Here is a 20744-nt window from a genome sequence, read left to right on the forward strand (position 1 = left end):
TGTTTCCAAAGAATAAATTAATGGCACGAGGGTTTCTCCAGGGCAGATGCCTCTCAGGGTCCCCTCAGACCACAGGCGGCAGTCCTGGAAGTCGTTTGCTGAAGGAAGGCGTCTGTCCTGTTTTCTCCCGCCAGGCCGGGCCTTCCCGTGGACACTCGCCGCCACCTCTAGGCGCGGGTTTGGCCTAGGTTGCCAGAATGGGAGAGGCTCTGACTCCCGACTGAACAAAGTTTTTTCTTGGGGCCCGCCGATCCCGGCCCCACCCAGGCCAGAGGCCGCCTCACTGACTAGGCCTCTCAGCAGCCACTGCACTCCTCGCACGCGGATCCCCCTCTCCAGCCCTTCTTCCCCCTCCCCCGGGCAGTGGCGGTTGGTCGCGCGCAGTCGTCCCTCTCCCACCCCCTCCGCTAACGAGCGGGCTCCAGGCCCTCTGGGATTGGCTGCGCCTGAGTGCATTTTCTCTCAGCCTCTCTGATTGGCTGCAGGGCACGCGGGATCTGGGTTCCGATTGGCTAGGTCAGAGCGCCTGCGCGGCGGGGTTCTCGGTCGCCAGCCATTCCTGGGGAGGACTGCCGGCGGGTCAGACGTTTCGCCTGTCGCTGGAGGAGAGGTCCAGGCTCTCCGGGAAGGCGGCTGCGGCGGAAAAATGAAGATATTCGTGGGAAACGTCGATGGGGCGGATACGACGCCGGAGGAGCTGGCAGCTCTCTTTGCGCCCTACGGTACGGTCATGAGCTGCGCCGTCATGAAACAGTTCGCCTTCGTGCACATGCGCGAGAACGCGGGCGCGCTGCGCGCCATCGAGGCCCTGCATGGCCACGAGCTGCGGCCGGGGCGCGCGCTCGTGGTGGAGATGTCGCGCCCACGGCCTCTTAACACTTGGAAGATATTCGTGGGCAATGTATCGGCTGCGTGCACGAGCCAGGAATTGCGCAGCCTCTTCGAGCGCCGCGGACGCGTCATCGAGTGTGACGTGGTGAAAGGTAATGTGGAGGCGGGCGCGCGGGCGCGGGCGCGCTCGGGGCACTCTGCTTGTTAGCCACGCCCCTTTCCCGGGGGTCGGTCACTGCGCGGTTGGCGGTGGGGGCGGGGGGAAGTCCGCGGGAGTGAGGCCGGAGGTGTTGGGGGCGCGTTGGGTAGAGCCACCCTCCTCCCGTGCGGTCCAGGCACCATTAACCAAATGGGAGGAAGCGGCTCTGGGTGGGTGCGGCGGCCACTGTGAGCCGAGCTACGGGGCCGGGGACGCGCCTGAGAGACTTGGGAGGGTACCGGGGGCGCGCCTTCCACTGGGCTCCTGGGCCTGGCACCGAGCGGAAATTGGGAAGTGACGGGCACAAGCCGGATCATGGAGCGGGGAAGATTTCGCCACTTCCCCACTTCCTCTCCAGAAGTCTGTCAGAGCAAGGGAAAAGGGAAAAGGTGGGGGCTGAACCCCCCCCCCCAAGGCCACCGTCGTGTTCCCTCTCGATGAATGCTCCCGAGCGGAAGGTAACGGGGCCCTTGGAAGTTTCTTGGGCTGGGATCTTTTAGTATTGTGTGGCGTGGGTCTGCTGATGGGTATAGTTACTCGTGGGTACAGGAGGGGCCCCTTCCTAACCACTTTGGCCTTTCAGTATTGTTAGGCGTGGCAATTCTGTGCTTTCCAACTCCCTCAAACTTTTTTTTTCCTTTGGGATCGATTTTACATCTATAAACTAGAAACCCCGACTTTTCGCATGTGGACGAAGGCTTGTTTTATGAAACGGCCTCTTCTGAGCAACTAACTGGTCAAGGCGGTGCCCTAGGGCAGTATCCTTTTAGAAACTTGGTGATTTTGCAAGGGGGCACACTCTGAGCGGGACGTGGGGACTTAATAGTCATCTTTGCTTGAGTAGTCTGATTGTCAGGGTAGATCCCTACTTTGCCTTCGAGAAGAATATATCACCATAATTTAGGCCTGACCTCCTTTTTGGGACTTAGTTGACTTTTTTCATAGTCTGGGTTCTTATCCCTAAGCTCTTTTTCTTTTTTGTTGGCAAGATTTGGAGGTATAGCCCTTGTGTATGTGGCCAGTTTCTGTTCCACTTGGGAACAGATCAGAGTTAACTTTGCCTTGCTGTCTTCAGGGACGCAACCTGGGAGTGAGTATCTGATCCCTTGCTCCTGGTGTTGGATTCATAGCTGCTCATACCCTGTGTGAGAAGTTTTGAGGATAGTAAATAAATTTGGGAGCAGGTGCTTATTCATTTCCACCAAGATACATCGTTTGGATCATTCCTCATCCTTTCCGTAACTGGGGGAAGTGTGAGGGTTGCAGTCTCCACCACTAGGAGTAATTCCTTCTGCGTTAATACTGCATTTTGTTTTCCTCAACTCAGGCTATGCAAATTCATGACTATCTGGAATCAGGCTTTCCTGCTGGGTGCTCTGATGAGGCAGGCTGTATGGTGCATGAATTTTTGCTTTTATTTAGAGTGAAAGAGTGGGAAGGGCATCAGATTGGGGCCTGGCCAGGAAATGTATATGACTCATTATGAGAGTTCCGTGTTTGATTGACCTATTACATTTTTTGGTGTGGTTTTTAGAACGGGTGGCTACTAGATTGGGAGTCTAGAAACTTACATCTGAGGGGACAGTCTCTATGGAACTCATTGGTCGAGAAGCCTCCTTTGGGTTGGTAGAGAAAGCTAAAAATTTGCCTGAATATGCTTGGGACTGACACCAAGTGACAGTGGGGGGGTGGGGTGAAGTGTGTAACTGCATGTGGTTTTTAGAACTCCTGGCTGTTTTCTTGTGAAAGTTAGAGTGAAAGTTTTGCGCATTTTGTCCCTTTGCGAACATTTGATTGGCAGAGATGCACTGACTTCCTTAGGGAGTGGTGGTTAGTTGTTGTTTGTAGTTATGCTGATATGTAAGAGAGTGCCTGATAATACTTTGATGTAAGGGACTGTGGTAAAGATTTGAGGATCATATTCTCCACTGATGCCTTTCTATTTGGAGTGAAGGAAAATGAAGTTTTTAAGTTGGGAATGTAGTAGAAGAGACTGGCTCTGGTTTTATAAATAGCTTACTTATTTCTTGGTCTGGGAATGGGCACTTGACTGAGTCATCTTGTGTTGGTTGTCAGGTCTTTGAAAAGCACAGAAGCTTGGCACTGCACAGGACAGCCAGTTCCGTTTTATTTAACAGGGGGAATAACGTAGTTGCTTGGTTCCAGGAGCTTAGATATGATTTGTAGAGTAAAAATTTCCATAGCAACAGCAGATTGTAACCACTCTCCACAGCTACATTCTGTTGGGTGTTCAAGGATGAAGTCTGAGAGTTGCTGACAGCTTTAGGAACCGTTTAGATTTCATGAGAAGTCTGAAAGGCAGAATAGGAAACTGTTTCCTTTCCTTTGTTGTGGGTGGCCATTCTTTCCTCCTACATACAGCTCTGTAGTTTCAAATTAGAATTTTTTACTCTTCTGAGAAAAGGAAAACTCATTTTTCTGGATTCTCTTAACTTTGGTACTGGAGGAATTGTGATGTCACCAGACCATTAGGATAGCTCTGTAAATCATTGCCTGCTAGTCTCTTTAAATGCGATGGATTTCCTTCGGGGGTCACTGTTTCCTTGAACTACCTCTCTAGGCAGGTGGGTCCCTGGAGTTTGCTAGATCTTTGGTTTTTCTTTATTGTCCTAGGAGTAGTTAGGTTCCCGGGCATCTTCGGTAGGGCTAGGTCTGGGTTTAGCTGCTCACTGTGATAAGGGTTAGTTAGCCCTCATGTGATGGAGTCAGCTGGACAACTTATTCGCACTTCCCTCCAGTATCAGGCTTAGAAACTCTCTGATATAAATTGGATATAATTGTATCTGATGGCTTTCTTTTTATCAGCTATATAGCTTATCTGTGTGGTCAGTTGAATTGTACACATGAAATCTCAGTTTTCAAGTTTCACAAGTTGGTCTCTTAATAAAACCCAGCCAAGTAGGGCGTAGGGAGTAGATAACGTGACGTCCTATTGCTCTTGTAAACCCACTGAAAGTTTTTGTTGGGTGTTTTTTCCTAGCTTATTCCAGTCCTAGGAATTTGTGGATAAGTTAACCAGGAATGTAGTATGGTTCCTTAATATTCCCTCATAGTGCCTGAAAGTTTTTTTTTTTTTTAATTCCCTTTAATCTGCCTACACTCTTGCTTTCTGCTGGCCATTGCATTCTTCTGGTGGTAGGGTCAGCTCAGCCTTTGCTTTTAACGAGATCTGGGACCACCAGCATTGATTTTTAGCTCACTGTACCCAAACTGGAGGTGAGAGATGAGAGGACAGTTCTGGTGCCCTGTGGCTAGGCCGCAAGGAACACTTTTCGCTTTTTGCAATTGGTAGATGAAGAATCAGGTTCTGGCCATAGGGGTGTGAAGACAGAGTTATGATACTTCATTTTGTTCCTTTATCGTCTCTGACTAGTTCCAAATTTGCATTTACAGATGATACTGTATCTCTTGTGTTTTATTAGAGATGAAAGATCATATCTGTAGGGAACTAAGCCTGTGGTTATTCCTAGGCTTGAATGATTATCATGATTTTTATCATTATATAGCTATTTATACTTTACAAGGCATTTTTTAAAAAATTTTATTTATTTATTTATTTATGGCTGTGTTGGGTCTTCGTTTCTGTGCGAGGGCTTTCTCTAGTTGTGGCAAGCGGGGGCCACTCTTCATCACGGTGTGCGGGCCTCTCACTATCGCGGCCTTTCTACAAGGCATTTTTATCATCTCATTTGAATCTTCTAACTCTGAGGTGGGTAGGACAGATTGTCAGATGGAGAAATAAATTGTAAGTTCCGTAAGAATTTACAGCAAGTCAGTGAACTGGATCTTCAGCGGAGGCATTTTAGCGCCTAGCCCCAGGATTCCTTTTGCTATACTGCACTTCTGACTTCTACCTGTTGATTATTTTTATTCTTATTTGTATGAGAGTCACATTGGTGGCATTGCCGTACATCCAGGAAAATGGCTTGCTTTATAGGAACAGCTAGAGAGGGCATCCCAATATGAAAGTTTCTAGAAATTAGGACACTTGTTTAGAGGCCATTTAAAAGGATTTCTTATCAAGAATGGAACCTTAGTAATTTCATCTAGGTAATTCATTTCCTAAAGTGATGTGAGAGAGATGGGGTCCTGGTGCTTGGACTTTAAAAGTAGCCACAGGTTCAGATGGGGTTAAGTGCATGGCCTTACTTAACACCAGCATGACCTTTTTCATTGTTCTTCAGATTCTGCTTGCACCATTGTGGTTTGTGAATTTGGATGTGAACAAGAATTTCTTCCTATTACTTCCTTTCCTAAAGTTTCCTTGTTCTGTATGGTAGATGAGTAGGACTTTGAGATCAACATCCTGTCTTAGAGGCTTTCCTACCACAGCTCATTTAGGACTGAATGAGGACCTGAGGGGTAACCTGCTTAGCAGAGCCTGCTAGCTGCGGTAATTGCAGCTTCTTGCTGTGAAGCTGAGAAACCAAATCTTTTCTGTGAACAGAAGCCCAAGGGGTAAGGAATATTTCTGTCTCTTGATGAGTAACCTCTGATGTAATGTAGCCTGGGGGTGGGGGGCGTGTGTGTGTGCCTTGAGCCTGAACTCAGCCAGGAGGCTCAGTTTCCATTCCCACATCTTATTGGCTTACGTGGGGTCCAGCTTCTCCCCTTCTCAGCTTAAATGTCTAGTCTTAATACACAATCCTGCCTTACACGTTGACTTCTCAGGGGTAGACTGGTGTAGTGAAGAGGCATGGAGAGCTGGGATTCTGTTCCTGGGTCTGACACACGGTTTTGCGGCAAGCCATATAAATTCTCTGAGTGTGTTTGCCCACCTGTAAAATGGGATAATGATCCTTTGCTCTGCCTGCCTCCTGGGATTGTTGTGAGGCCCAAATGAGGTCCTGTGCATGGAAGTGCTTTGAAAACTGGGAAGTACTGTGGGAAAAGGGGAGATCATACTGGAGGAATTTCATGGACTGTGCATCGCAGTGTAGCTCTCCTGCCTTAATTGGACCCTGGGCTGAGACACGGGTCATTCCAAGACATAAGTGGTCATTTCCAGTGTTTGAGAGTTAAGCCTCAAAGGTGAACAGTAGTGTTTGGTGATCTTGGGATAGACAATACTGAGTAATTGAGTGATCCAGGAATGCTTTCTGCTTTTTGTCTGCTCGTTTATACTTACAGGAGATGTGAAGATTTTTATCCTGTGTTGCTGTTCATCTTTGCTCTTTCCTCTCTCACCAGGAAGTTGGGTGAGGTGGCAGGGGGAACGGGGAGAATGGGAAGAAAGCCATAGACAAAGCTGCCTGCTTGGGACAGTCAGAAGCTTTGTTATATGGGAGCCACATTTTATGACCTACTCCTGGAGAGGAAGGTTTGGAGGCCTGGAGGTAGCTGGCAACAGCTGGGTGCTGTTGGTGTGTCCAGTTTGGGACCCATCAGGTAGCATGCCCTGCCCCCCTAATTGCTAACCCTCTGTCTGCTGCTTTATCAGACTACGCGTTTGTTCACATGGAGAAGGAAGCAGATGCCAAAGCCGCCATCGCGCAGCTCAACGGCAAAGAAGTGAAGGGCAAGCGCATCAACGTGGAACTCTCAACCAAGGGTCAGAAGAAGGGGCCTGGCCTGGCTATCCAGTCTGGGGACAAGACCAAGAAACCGGGGGCTGGGGATACGGCATTCCCCAGAACTGGTGGCTTCTCTGCCACCTTCGACTACCAGCAGGCTTTTGGCAACAGCACTGGTGGCTTTGATGGGCAAGCCCGTCAGCCTACACCACCCTTCTTTGGTCGCGACCGCAGCCCCCTGCGCCGTTCACCTCCCAGAGCCTCGTATGTGGCTCCTCTGACGGCCCAGCCAGCCACCTACCGGGCCCAGCCCTCAGTGTCACTGGGCGCTGCCTACAGGGCCCAGCCTTCTGCCTCTTTGGGTGTCGGTTATCGGACTCAGCCCATGACAGCCCAGGCAGCCTCTTACCGCGCTCAGCCCTCTGTTTCCCTTGGGGCCCCTTACAGGGGCCAGCTGGCTAGTCCTAGCTCCCAGTCTGCCGCAGCTTCCTCGCTTGGTCCATATGGTGGAGCCCAGCCCTCGGCCTCGGCCCTCTCCTCCTATGGGGGTCAGCCAGCTGCGGCTTCTTCGCTCAACTCCTATGGGGCTCAGGGCTCCTCCCTTGCCTCCTATGGTAACCAGCCATCCTCTTATGGGGCGCAGGCTGCCTCTTCCTATGGCGTTCGTGCGGCTGCCTCCTCCTACAACACCCAGGGAGCAGCTTCCTCCCTAGGCTCCTATGGGGCCCAGGCAGCCTCCTATGGGGCCCAGTCTGCAGCCTCTTCACTAGCTTATGGGGCCCAGGCAGCTTCTTACAGTGCCCAGCCTTCGGCCTCTTACAATGCCCAGTCTGCCCCATACGCTGCACAACAGGCTGCTTCCTATTCTTCCCAACCTGCTGCCTATGTGGCGCAACCAGCTACAGCTGCTGCTTATGCTAGCCAGCCAGCTGCGTATGCTGCGCAAGCCGCTACCCCAATGGCTGGCTCCTATGGGGCCCAGCCAGTTGTTCAGACCCAGCTGAATAGTTACGGGGCTCAAGCATCAATGGGCCTTTCAGGCTCGTATGGGGCTCAGTCAGCTGCTGCGGCCACTGGCTCCTATGGTGCTGCAGCTGCTTACGGGGCCCAACCTTCTGCCACCCTGGCAGCTCCTTACCGCACTCAGTCGTCAGCCTCATTGGCTGCTTCCTATGCTGCACAGCAGCATCCTCAGGCTGCTGCCTCCTACCGTGGCCAGCCGGGCAATGCCTACGATGGGGCAGGTCAGCCGTCTGCAGCCTACCTGTCCATGTCCCAGGGGGCCGTTGCCAACGCCAACAGCACCCCGCCGCCCTATGAGCGTACGCGCCTCTCCCCACCCCGGGCCAGCTACGACGATCCGTACAAAAAGGCTGTCGCCATGTCGAAAAGGTACTGTATGCCCCCCCGCCTCTGCCCCCAGCTGGGGCTCAGGGCAAGGGGCTGAGGTTGGCATGGGAGGGAAACTGGAGCCATCGGCCCCTCCCTTGGTCTTCTCTACTCCTGTGGGATGTCCAGAAGCTGAGGGGGGTGATGTCTGTGAACTTTCCTGGTCACCAGGGTTCAAGTGGAGCATAGTGCTCAGACTGGGGTGGTACCAGCTAGTCAGGCTGGGAAAAGTGTCACCTGTCAAGGCTGGCCCAAGTGCTATTGGAGCTGCTGCCTGCAAGATTGTGGCCCATAGTCTTTCCCACTGTCTGAAGGATCCTTAAGCCTGTTACGTGGTTGTCCTGGCCTTTGGTGGGGGTGGGTTTGAAAGAGTAGTCCCTTTGGCAGTCACTGGCTGAAGGCAGGGTGTATGTGGTGCGTCCACTCTTTGGGAAGTTGGGGACCTTGCTTTCGTCCGCCGTTCTGTTGGTAAACAACCAAGGTCTTTCTCTGCAGGGCCCAAGGGTGGGGTAGTTTGTTTGTGGTTTGGGAATGCGGACCAGAATCCACCTTGGCCAGTTCAGAAGGGGAGGTCTTCAGTGGTGGGCTTGGTTTCCCACTGAGTTGGACCAGGCTTGATTTCTTGCCCTGGATAGGGTGTTGAGCCTTCTGACAAAATCTTGTTTGTTGGAGACCAATCTGATTACACCCTCCCTATCCCCATTGGCATCTCCCCCGTGCCCACCTGGAGCCCTCCCCTCAATTGTCTCATTCACCAACTGTCTTCTTCTCTCGACTAGGTATGGTTCCGACCGGCGTTTAGCCGAGCTCTCTGATTACCGCCGTTTATCAGAGTCGCAGCTTTCGTTCCGCCGCTCGCCGACAAAGTCCTCGCTGGATTACCGTCGCCTGCCCGATGCCCATTCCGATTACGCACGCTATTCGGGCTCCTATAATGATTACCTGCGGGCAGCTCAGATGCACTCTGGCTACCAGCGCCGCATGTAGGGCCATCCTGGGACAGGGCTCCACAGGGAGGGAAGGAGAGGAGAGGTGGGGTAGGGTGCAGATGCAGGTTGTAACCACTGGCCCATACCTCTCCTGTTTGCGGTTTTTCATCCCCTCTACCATGTGGGCCTTCCCCAGGAGACGATCCTTTTGAGTGTTCGGCAGTAACCTACTTTATTCCTTCGCCTCAGCAGCAAATCTTGCTACTGGCTCTAGATCTGCGGTTCCCCTCTCCCCTGCCTCCCGTCTCCCCAGGATGGGAATTTCTTTTATGTTTTTATTTTTTTCCTGGCTCCCTTTTATTTTTGTGCGCGATATTTAAGGTCGTCTGGATGGGGAAGCAACCTGCAGCTGAGGTCGGCGGCGCCTTTTTCTTTTTAGATGTGAGGGAGGCCAGGAAAGGGTTAGCTTGACCATTTCCTATGCGCCAAGCTGTGCCAGTTGTCCAGGGGGCCCTGACTTTGTCCCTCTATAGACTGTGTTGAGACTGAGTTCCTGTTGGGACAGTTGGTTGGTATGTGTCCAGATCCCTACTGACCCCTGATGTTCTAGCTGATGCTGTGCGGCACGGTCCACTTCCCCATCTCCCCAAGTAGGTGGTGTTAGAAAACCTTAATTTTTTTTCCCTTTTGTATGGACTACAAATAAAACTTGGGGCGATTTGCAGTTTGGAAACCTGGTTGTCATTGTCTTGATTGCACTCAGTTTCAGAGAAGCCAATTTGACATCCAGGAGGACATGACAACTAAAGGGAGGGTGGCCAGAGAACCCAGGGCAGATGAGGAAAGGGGTTTGAATGTAGGAATTAGAATGATTTCCCTGCTGCCAGAGGGATTTAACCCATCGTCGTTCTGCTAGTCTGCCATCTTTAGGACTGGAGAGTCCGGCCCAGGTTGCTTCAGCTTGAGTTAATCACACCAAAATGCGGTAAATTTACTGCCCATTTTCCTCGCCTGTGCTTGGCTATTTTCCTTGACTTGTCTCCAGTTCAGGAAAAACCTGGGCTCCAGCAGGGTGGTTCTGGGGTTTGGCTTCTCAGGTGAGAAGTGGGGAATGGGTGGCTTTGGTGCTTATGAGGCTAGTAGGTCTTCCAGGCAGTGGGCTCCAGTGAGTACTGGGGCTGGGACCTGGGAAGGAGCCAGTAGTTGGGGTGGGGGGGTCATGTCACTGTCTGGTAATGCCCTGTGGTTGGGACAGTTGGAAGCCGGTATGGGGGATTCTGGCTGTAGACCTGGTATTTCGCATGTCGAACAACAGCACGGAGCGTCCTTCCTGCGTCCTGCCAACCCCTGTCATCATAGTCACCTGAGACTCAAATTCCCTATCTCCATTTGTTAGGGTTTCCAGATGTTTTCTTGTTGGGTTTATATTTGAAGGTGTTATGATAGACTCCGGGAAGGGGGTGAGGTGCAAGCATAACCAAATAGGGATGCTGCGATACGCTGAGGAATTGATTGTTTATACTTCCATTCTGGGACTAGGGGTTCAGAGGACCTGAGCACAAAATAAGACAATTCCAGCCATGGACAAGACGGGGGCTTGGGCTCTATGATGGGTGAATGAAAGACTGGTTGGGTAGGGTGGTGACAGGAAACTGACTGACATTCCTTTGGGAAAGGGGGATTTAGAAATTTGATTTGGGAGTTTGTTGGGGCAAGGTGATTTTGGGGGGGTGTGTGTCAGTCAAATGGAGTTCAGGTGGGTTCTCTTCTGCTTCCTTCACTGGTTTCTTGTGAACTTCCCTGTGACAGAGTAGTTTGCCCCAGGTGTTCTCTTCCCTCTGCCCAGTGGGCAAAAGTATATGGTCTTTGTTTAACTGTGAGCTCCTATTTGTGGATGCAAACTGGGGGTAATCTCAGGGATACTGAGGCCATAGCCGCCTCCTTGCTTTTCTTTCTGCTCACTTCTTTGCCTTCAGGTGCTTTGCTGCTCCTTTTCATTTGTTTGCAGGACTGGGAGGAGGGGAAATTTGATAGGTTTTTTGTCACTTTTCTGCAGTGAGGGTGGGGTAATCTCAGGGCCAAGCTAACAGGCTTAGCTCTGGTTATTTCCCCGGAAAATCAAGGGTTGGTTAATTGTAGTGCTGTGATTGTGGCCTGTGTATTTGTAATTACTTCTTTCTTTGTCAGTGGCTTTCTGTCATCTTTCTCTCCAGTGAGGGTTCTGCCACTGTCCCAATCCCATGGTTCCTATGAAAAATAGCCTAATGTGCTCTCGGGGCCAGTGCTGATATTTCTTTATTGCAGCCCAAGTTCTTCAGAGTGACCTGGCCTAGATGATCACTCTGCTTATTATCTTTAGGTCCTGATGCTCTTGTGGCCTCTGCTGCCAGGCTTCTCATTTAAGCTAGAAGGAGCTAAAGCTAAATCATTTGTCATTTTCCTCTTTCTTGCAGATTGTTTTAAAATTCCCTCCCTCTTTAAATTATGCCACCTGTTAATCCTATAGCCCACTCTTCATACTTTGCTTTTTGTGGATTTCTGATTTCCAGGGTCCTATAACTTGGAGACGGTTGGGTTGAATGAATGGGAGGATAGACATTTAATGTGTGTTTTGGGAGAGGTGGGTGGGAATATGCGCTCCCAGTGTCCTTCAGATCTTTGCTCTTCTGATCTATCGCCTCTATAACTTGACCTTCATTGGAGAAGCTTTAGATGGTTTATTCCTGGAACAAGACTATGTAAAGGCTTCTCCCCTCTTCAGCCTCTTCCTTCTGCGGTTTGGACCTTGTTTAAGATTCTGTCTGGGGTAGGCCTGGGGCCCCATCCCTTGTACTGGAGGTAACGGGACTATCACTGAGTGGTCAGCCTCCACGGGTAGGCTGCCTTTCTAGTCATGCCCATCAGTTAAGCTCTGCCAGAGTCTGTGCGCATACTGTTGGTTCTGCAGTCGTTTTATCCTATCAAGCCAAGTCAGTTGACTATAATGTGGGATGACTAAGGTCATAATGAAAATTAATTTCCTAGATTAATGGACTAGTATGTAATGTAATAGGAGTTTGGGTAATAAAGAAGATAAGATGGATATGATAGGTGGAAAATTCTTATTCACCTAAATTCTATAGGAACCTTTAAAAAGATCATAAAGGGTAGAATCTAGTTTTCCAGGAAGAACAAGTTATTAATAAATGATTTCAAGTCTAGCTGTAAATCATTAGAAATATTGCGTGTCTGTAGTGCTGGAAATACAGTGTTCAGGTAGCTGAGCCCTTGGGCTGACCTTGGGAAATCGATAGTCCAGGGGGAGGGGGCAGGACCTACCTCGATGAACTGGTTACAGTTAATAAGCAATGCTAGGGAAGTGACGGGTAAGGAAGGAGAGGATGGGGCAGCCCCACTAGAGGAAACTGTGGAGATGGGATTTGTTTGATTTGAAAACTGACTTGGCACAGAGAATTACTGAGGGTGCTGGCTCTAAAATCAGGCTTCCCGAGTTTGAATCCCGGTTCTGCCACTTATCTGGGTGATCTTGGACATGTCAGGAATTCTACCTAAGTTTTTTCATCTATAAGGTAGGGAAAATAGTTAACATCTATTGAACACATGCTAAGCATTGTTAAAAGTGCTTTTCATATATTTCATTTTACCTTTATTGCAACTCAAATGTATTAGGTACTTTTAAACCTATTTTGGAAATTGAGGCTGTAGGTTAAGTAACTTCTGAAGATCACATGGCTAGAAAGTCGTGGATCAAGGAATTGAACCAGCCATTTTGAACTATCCAGGACTGTTGGAGCAAATAACATGTAGCAAGTGTAGAGCCTCATATATAGTCACTGCTCATTAAATGCTAGCCATCTCAGAAATAAGGAGTTAGAACATTCTGGGGAGATTGGGATTGCGTAGGGGAGCACACAGCTGAGCAAAGGACTTTGGGTGTAGGTGTGAGTACAGCAAGTATGAGTAACAGTGAAGGAGGGGGATTTCTGTAATGAGTGCTACCTAGGTGTGATGTAGGCCACTGGACCATACCAGTTTTGGCCACCTCCAGTGTCAGACAACACTTGTGTCCTGGGGGTCAGATTCTCCTAGGTATGGAGAAGAAAGGTATGGAGTAGGGGACCTGCACAGACATTAAGGGGAGGCTTAAGAGTGTGCAGCTGGAAGTGGGATTGGAGGCTTAGGAAGCTTGCTGACTGGCCTAGTGGCTCCCTCTGAACATCCCTGGAGATTACTGGTTTTTAATTTGAGCCCTTATTATACCAGTAACTCATTTCTGGATTAGGAGCCAGAGTTATTAGGTATATAAGTTGTATACATTCCTAAGAGTGTGAAACAAATAGATTGCTTATTCACATTTGAGTGGTCTACACTGACAACAGTGTTTCCCCCTGAATTTGGATTTGTTTCTCATTTCCCTTTCAAGAGTCCAGGCTCCAGCCTCTTTCATCTCTTCAAGATGTGGAGCCAGAACATATTTATGCTTGGGTCTGAGAGAAAGGCTAGATGACTTTGGACAAGTTGCTTTATCTTTTAATTTAGAGGCTTGTTAACCTGATCAGAAGAATCACCAGAGCGGCCATTTGCAGTGTTCCAGACAAGGTGCTTTTAAAACATCCGATTCTCTGTAATTGGCGTGGTAAGGTAGAGGATTTGGACCAGATATCCTTAATTTAAAAACGCTTAATTTTTAAGTATTTTGGTAAAATACAGTTGCGTAAATGAACATCAGTATGGAGACACTGGAGCTACAAATCTCCCTACCTAAAGCTTCATTTTGCAGCATTTGTCAAACGTAATCCTGGTGATCAGAAGCTGTAGCATAAGTTACCCCTGGCTTTTGGGCTTTTTATGTTTGAGGGAGACTGGAAAGTATACTAGGTGATAAGAGCAAAAGGGCTTGTTTTTAGTACTAAGTGTCCATGTTCTTTTTTTTTTTTTTTTAGTGTCCACGTTCTTAAGCTGACACTGCAAATCCAAAGTCATTTCTCTCCTCTTGGTTATGAAGAATTTAATTCATGCGTTATCTATTTGTTAAGTTAGTCAACAAATATTTGAGTGCTTACCATGTGCCGGGGCAATTTTAACACAGAATAATAGTAGACAACAAGAAAAGGTCCTTGCCCCTGTAGAACAAGTATTTGCTGGGGGCAGTGGGTGGGAGGGAGTCAGAAAATGAATGAACAAATAGTATTTCAAGTGGTGGTAAGTATTTGGAAAAACAACATGGAGTCATGGGATAGAGTTCCAAGGTGTAGCATTGGAGTGGGGGGCTGTGTTTAGATGGGGTGGCCAGCGAAGGACCTGGAGAAAGAACATTTCAGTCTGAATGAGCTTGGGACAAAGGGGCCAGTGTGCTGGAGCATAGTTGGGGTGGGGTGTGTTAGGGATGGGGGTAGAATTGTTACAGAGATTGGGAGATTCTGGCAACAACCAGATTGGGTAGTGTGAATTGAAACTTTTCCAGTTGCCATGGGTTTTAATTTAAAAAGCAGGGGGATGATTTAATGTGGTTTACTCAGTTGGATGAGCTTGCAAAGTGAAACAAATATAACTGGACCTAGAGGGCTTTCAGAAGGTAAATCAAGAATATAATTAGATCAGGGGGTGGGTGTGGGTGGTGGTCTGCAAACTGGCCTGAACTGTGATCCCGAGATTTCTATTCCCAGTTTTTCCCCTTTGGACTTGGAGAGATTACTAGTTTCATAGAGTAAGCTGATCTCATATGCTTTGGTATTTTGGAAGAAAGTTTTATCTCCAAGGCTATTAGGACAGAAATTTTGGAAGATCAAACAAAGGAGCTGAAAGGATTTCTATACCAGATGTGTTTCTCTGCGCACGTGGAGTTGTGACCACCTCCTGATGATGCAGGGCCCCTCCAGAGGGCACACTTGGAGCTAACATGCAGTTGGTTTTCTTCATCACTGATCCTTTGGCCTTTATTCAGAGCCGCAGTGTCAGCATCAGGATCCACAATGAAAACGGACCAAGATTAGTGACCACTACATTTGTAAATGTGACATTTTGACATTTTTAGATTCCTACCCTTTCCCACCCTAGAATAAATTCTTGACCAATTACCCACCGTTTGATTTCTGAGTCACGTCAGGTTTTAAAATCTATTTCCATAACTTTGACTTCACCTTTCTCTTTATGATCCCCACCCCTTTTGGGGGGGGCTGCTTTGAACGGTAGTATGTTCTGCTTTTGTCATCTTCACTCCTGATGATCCCTTTCCTCACTGCTTTTATCATGTTTTAAGTTCTTCCATCCCCCTTTTTAAATTCCCTCTTCAAAAGCTGCCTTGCAGAAGGGTTGTTCAATGAATTATGGGATTATGTGAAGAAGCCAAAGGATGATAAAAAAAAATGTGATGAGGGAAGCCGGACCCTCTGGAGAATGCTGTTTTGATTGTATTTTGCTTATAGCTGGTTGTGACTTAGGCTCTTCCCTCTAAGGTCGGTTCTAGGAGTTTAAACTTACAGCTCTGGCTGATGGCGCCCAATAAAATAAAACAAAAAACTTTGCTGCTCTAGTTTTTTATCAGGGCGGGGTGGGGGTGTATGCGCAATCTCCACGGTCACACAGAGAAGCCTTTTCTTCATCTTGGACCCCGGGAGGCTGGTTCCTCGAAGGAACTTGTCTCTTCGGCGCCTCCTGAGTAATGCAGCCCTCAACTGAGCCGACGTCGGGGCCTTTATACCCTAATTGAAGCTGAGCCCATTAACCGTTTTCAGAGTTCCTTTCACCACCTATGAAAGTAGTTTCAATGGGGGGGGTAGCTCCGGGACTCCCAGGGCGGCAGTGCGGATTCTTGGCCAAAGGAGGAGGTTGGTTTCTTCAGGTGGGAAGCTTTGCTGTTTTTCTTACCTGGCTTCTGGGTCTGCGTAAGCTACCGCCCGCAGCACCCTGGCTGCGAGGGGGTTGGCGTTTGGGAGATAAGAGGGAGAAATGTGGAGTAGAAGGCAAAATGGAGCGCACGTGGAGTGGCGAAATGTGGAAGCTTAACAAAGTTGGCGCCATGAAGCTAAAAACCACCACACCGGATCCCTACCTCGCTCCGCCTAATGGCGGGCGGAACCCCGCCAGCGAAGCGCACGTTGGTAGTTCCTCCCTCACGCCGACCTTCCGTCCAATCAGTGACCTCAGTTTGTCGAGAGAGGTGCTCATTGGCTTTCGTATAAACTCTGGGGTTACTGACGTTTCCACCTCTTCCAGGCCTCAGGTAATTGGCGTTCGTGGTAACCAATCAGGAAGAGGATCTACGGGAACGCCTGCCTTTTATTTTATTGAACGGCCAATCCGGTGGTAGGTTCACCTCCCCCTCTCTACCCAGAGTCACTGCTGCAGCCGCCGCCATTTTAGCGTTTTGTCAGAAGCGTCCGCGCCGCGAGGAAGAGCCCCTGCTGCTTTTCGTGCGGGTGAGAGACTCCGAGCCCCTTCACTGTCTTTTTTTTTTGCCCTGTTAAATCTCACGACTTGGGCTTTAGGGGTATTCTAGGGTGGTCCTGACCTCCGCACCCGTCACTGAGAGCCGACCTCGGTGCTCGGCGTTGCGCGGTAAGCCTCAAGCAGCCCTTCCCCCACGACCTCCCCCGAGAATACCTTGCTTTCTCCCCACCTTGCCCTCTACCCGACTTTGCTCGGCTTAACTGCGTCGAGGCTTTTACCGAGATAACCGCGCTTCCCTTAGACTTAGGAATTACAACCCCGTTTCGAGAATTTTTCAAGCCCCAAGACACTCGTCTGGCCGATGAGGCTCAAGGCCCCTTCTCCGACCGTGCATTTCTCCAGTTCTCCGGGAGCTCGTAGGACGGCACCCCGAGAGAGGCGTTCCCCGCTCCATCACTTCTGTACTCTGCGAACGCCTCGCTATCCAGCTTAAGTCACGGGTTCACTGCTTCCAAAGGAAACCCTAAAACGTAGCTATTATAAGGTCCTTTTTTCAGGAAATGGCTGATTCTTCGGTTACGAGAAGAAGAGCCAATTCATAATTTCAGTCAGTTCGGTCAGCCAAGTAGTTAGACCTTTGTTTTCTGACTGTCTTTTTGTTTTTGGCGACGGAGCCGCCGCGTGGCTTGCGGAATCTTAGTTCCCCGACCAGGGATCGAACCCGGGCCCTCAGCAGTGAAAGCGTGGAGTCCTAACCGGACCTCCAGGGAATTTGCCGTCTATTTAGTAGGTAGAAAGCCCAGTACCCCCAGGGCTGCATTTATGCCCCGCTTTCATTTGCGTTCCCGTTTAAAACTATTCAGCTCTTACCAAATCCTTTGTCTGTGTCTGCTAAGGATCTGTATCACAGATGCTTTCTCCTTTCTGTAGGTTCTGTAGCTGGAATTGTAGCGGGCCTCCTTATTCCCACTTCCCTTTGATTATTATCTGGGGGTGTGCGTGTGGGGCGTCTGAGAGGGGGGAAAATGGAAATATTTGCCAGACCCAAAGGAGATGGCAGTATTGATTTTTTTTTTTTTTTTTTTTTAACTGACGTGGGCCTGAGGTCTTTTGTTAGAAATTTCATTTTTTCTCTCCTAGACTGTGTCCGAGATGGTGAAGCTGTTCATTGGAAACCTGCCCCGGGAGGCCACAGAGCAGGAGATCCGCTCACTCTTCGAGCAGTATGGGAAGGTGCTGGAGTGTGACATCATTAAGAACTACGGCTTTGTGCACATAGAGGACAAGACGGCGGCCGAGGATGCCATACGCAACCTGCACCACTACAAGCTGCACGGGGTGAACATCAACGTGGAGGCCAGCAAGAATAAGAGCAAAACATCCACGAAGTTGCATGTAGGCAACATCAGTCCTACTTGTACCAACAAGGAGCTTCGGGCCAAGTTTGAGGAGTATGGTCCGGTCATTGAATGTGACATCGTGAAAGATTATGCCTTTGTACACATGGAGCGGGCAGAGGATGCAGTGGAGGCCATCAGGGGCCTTGACAACACAGAGTTTCAAGGTGAACCTCCCTCTTTGGGAAGAGGGCTGAACACAAGGTTTTGTGTAGGAAATAGGCTGGATAGGAGGGGTCTGGGATAGAGATAGAGATACAGCTGTTGGATGGCTGATGGTGAGGATTGTGTGTGGGTGATGGGCTTAAATGGAGAATGCATGGGATTTAGAGGCGTTACCTTAGGCAAATCAAGTCTCGGAGAAAAACCACTTGGTTTTAGTTTGGAACCCCTAGGCTTTTTTGCCTATTAGTGCAGAAATCCTTTTCTCTGAAGATTTTTTCAGTTGTTTTGTCTTTTTTGGGGCGGGGGTAGTACAGCACCTAACAGTGTTTCACTCTGAAATTTATTGCCTCAGCGCCCCATGTGTTATTTTGTATGTGGAAGGACCTGGCAAAAGCTGGCTTAAGCCACATGTTTAGGAGCAAAATATCTGTGAAGCTCCCCCACCTCATCCCAATTCGTGGCTTCCCAGTAAATATAATTTGTCGTTAAACAGGTCTTTAGAGAACTAGTGTTTTTAAATTGCTATAGCTCTTACTGCTTTTCTGTTATGCTTGCACCAAGAGGTTCGGTTTGGAGGACGAGGACACTCTAGAACTGAAGGCTAATTTCAGGAGTTTCTGAGGAGAAGGTACTGGGATTTGGGGGGCGATAACAGCAAAGCCGTTTCACTGGTTTGAGGAGTGAGCTCTAACATCCTTGGTGAATAGAGCGCTTAGATGGGTGTTAACCTTGGAGCCTTGACCAGATTAATAGTGTGCCTGGAAGGCAGCATGAGTGATGCTGTGGATAGACATTTTATTTTCTTGGTTTAAGATCTAAGCTCCTGTGGCAAGGGTGGCAGTTGTGGAGGGGGTGGTAACCATGGTGAGTTGCTAACTCTTATTCTTCGTCCACCCACTTTGGGTTCCCAGTGTCAAAGCCAGAAAAGAGCCTTTCCCCTTCAGTGTAACTACTTCTAAATTATGGAGTATTCCCACAACTCCTTGTTAACATTTTTAATCTATATTCCAACTTTTTTCAGCCGGAACAAGGTAGTGGCTGCTGCTTCTCCTGAGCACTCCTCTTGTTCAGAGTCATTTCAGCTCTCTTTGATGTTTACTTAAATCGGACCTTCTTAGACCTGGAAGTCTGATCATCATTTCCCCCAAGTTAATGGTGCCCTGTGTCATGGGTATTGCTGTGCGTTATTAAAGAAAAATGTCACAGGTCTCTCAGGTCTGGTTTTCCTTTTTTAATTGGTAAGTTGAGAATTATTTTGTGTCAACAACTTAATTGGGAGCAAAGGCTGCTCTGGTGGAGGGTTTATGATATCTAATTTTTGGATACTCTTCTACACTTTAACCAAGTCATAGAAGAGGTGGTGGTGTCTCCTTGTAACAGTTAACATGTGTAAGGGAAGGATATTGTGAACTGATACAGGACACATCATACTTAGAGCATAACTCTTGGTATCTGAACTCTAGGCTTTTTGATGTTTAGTTATTTTTGCTCTGTTTTCCTTACTATTAGTCATTCTCCTTAGCACTGTCTAGTACAGTTCTATGTGTATATAGAGTAGCAGTATTTATTATGGTGGTCTTTTTCCCTTTCAGTTTCTCAGTGTTGGGGATATTCTTTTTATTGTTCACCCATTTAAGGAACATCCATTTTAGATATTTTTAAAGACTTAGCTTCTTTTTCTGACTTTGGAATTTTTTCTGGCAAATCTTTAGGTCAGGACATTTATTAATGACCTTTATGTCTTGAAGGGACATGGTTGGTTCCTTGGTTGCCCTTACTTTCTCTGGTTTTGTTAGGTGCCAGAGTGGCCACTTGGACAAATGCGAGGGACACGGGTTAGCACTTAAAGCACTTAAGTACTTAATTGCACATCTTAGCTTTTAACTGGCAACCTACACTTATCAGATAAAATGTTTAAACCGGGACTTTTTTTTGATGTTTTGGTCCTTCCCTTTTCCCTTTTTTAGTCTTCTAGAACCTAACTTTAATTTTGTAGGTGAAATTGTATATTTACCATTTTCTATAATGTTAGTTGAGTAGATGACCTATCTGTTAACTCCCCTGGTTCTAAGCATTCACTTCTTCGCCATCTGCATGCTTGGGTGCATGATAGCCATTTATATTGGAAAGGTTTTGCAGGAGTTTTGCTTACTATTAAAATGGTAGATCATGTTAGGTGGAAACTGCTTCTGTGAAAAGGTTTAAAACTTAAACTTTTTCATTTCCAGAATACAAATCGTAATTTTCAGCAAAAACTAGTATGAAGTGCATGTTCTTAGGATCTTAGATCTCTAAAGGAGGAAAAGTACTTTAATCTTGCGAACATGAACAGTTTGATACACTAACATTATTGGTCATTCTCCACTTTTTTCATCCCCCATTTTCTTCCACATTTTTCATAATACTCTTTCTGAAAATTCAGGCATCTTGTGAACTGCCTGCCCTGTTTTGTTTGACCGCCTGTTATAAGGGGTCACTAAATATTGTAAAGAATCCCTGTTAGAATGAATATCAGAACTAACAATTTAAAGGACCCAGTTTAGGGGAAAGGCAGTCCTTCAACTCGTATTTCACCCCTCTTCCCCCATTCATGAGTGTTTTTCCCAAAAGTCTTGAAACTTGCCTACCGCACTCAGCCACGGATCAAGTCTGGATTACTATCAATGGTAACTTTAGAGTCCTACTCTATTCTCTTTGATTTTGGGGTGGTGTGGGTGACTTGCCTTTGCATTCTCCTGCGTACTGAATTCAGGAGTCTTAATAGTGAAGATTGGAGGTGTCAGAATGTTGTGCAGCACTATTATTGTGGTTTCTTTTGACATTGGGCCACTGTTCAGAGTAGTTTTTGTCCACAGTTACTTGGCAAAGGATGAAATGCCTATTTTTGAGCGAGCGTAGTTTCTTTCTTAAG

At 48.0% G+C, this 20744-nt stretch overlaps 1 protein-coding gene across 24 annotated transcripts in view; it reads left to right on the top strand.

The window, feature by feature from the left end:
- Positions 1-514: 514 nt before the first annotated feature.
- Positions 515-20744, top strand: part of LOC309668429 (RNA-binding protein 14) — a 50394-nt gene continuing 30164 nt past the window's right edge. For 3 of the 24 annotated variants that reach the window (XM_082478214.1, XM_082478213.1, XM_082478228.1), the window contains exons 1-2: positions 533-722; positions 17412-17835. In XM_082478214.1, the coding sequence (XP_082334340.1) occupies positions 672-722; positions 17412-17835 (475 nt within the window). In that variant the 5' untranslated portion in view covers positions 533-671. The other 21 variants (XR_014268226.1, XM_082478212.1, XM_082478215.1 and 18 more) reach the window with 20 other exon arrangements.

The sequence above is a fragment of the Balaenoptera physalus genome (genome assembly GCF_965194825.1).
Source record: "Balaenoptera physalus genome assembly, chromosome: 10".
NCBI classification, from domain to species: domain Eukaryota; kingdom Metazoa; phylum Chordata; class Mammalia; order Artiodactyla; family Balaenopteridae; genus Balaenoptera; species Balaenoptera physalus.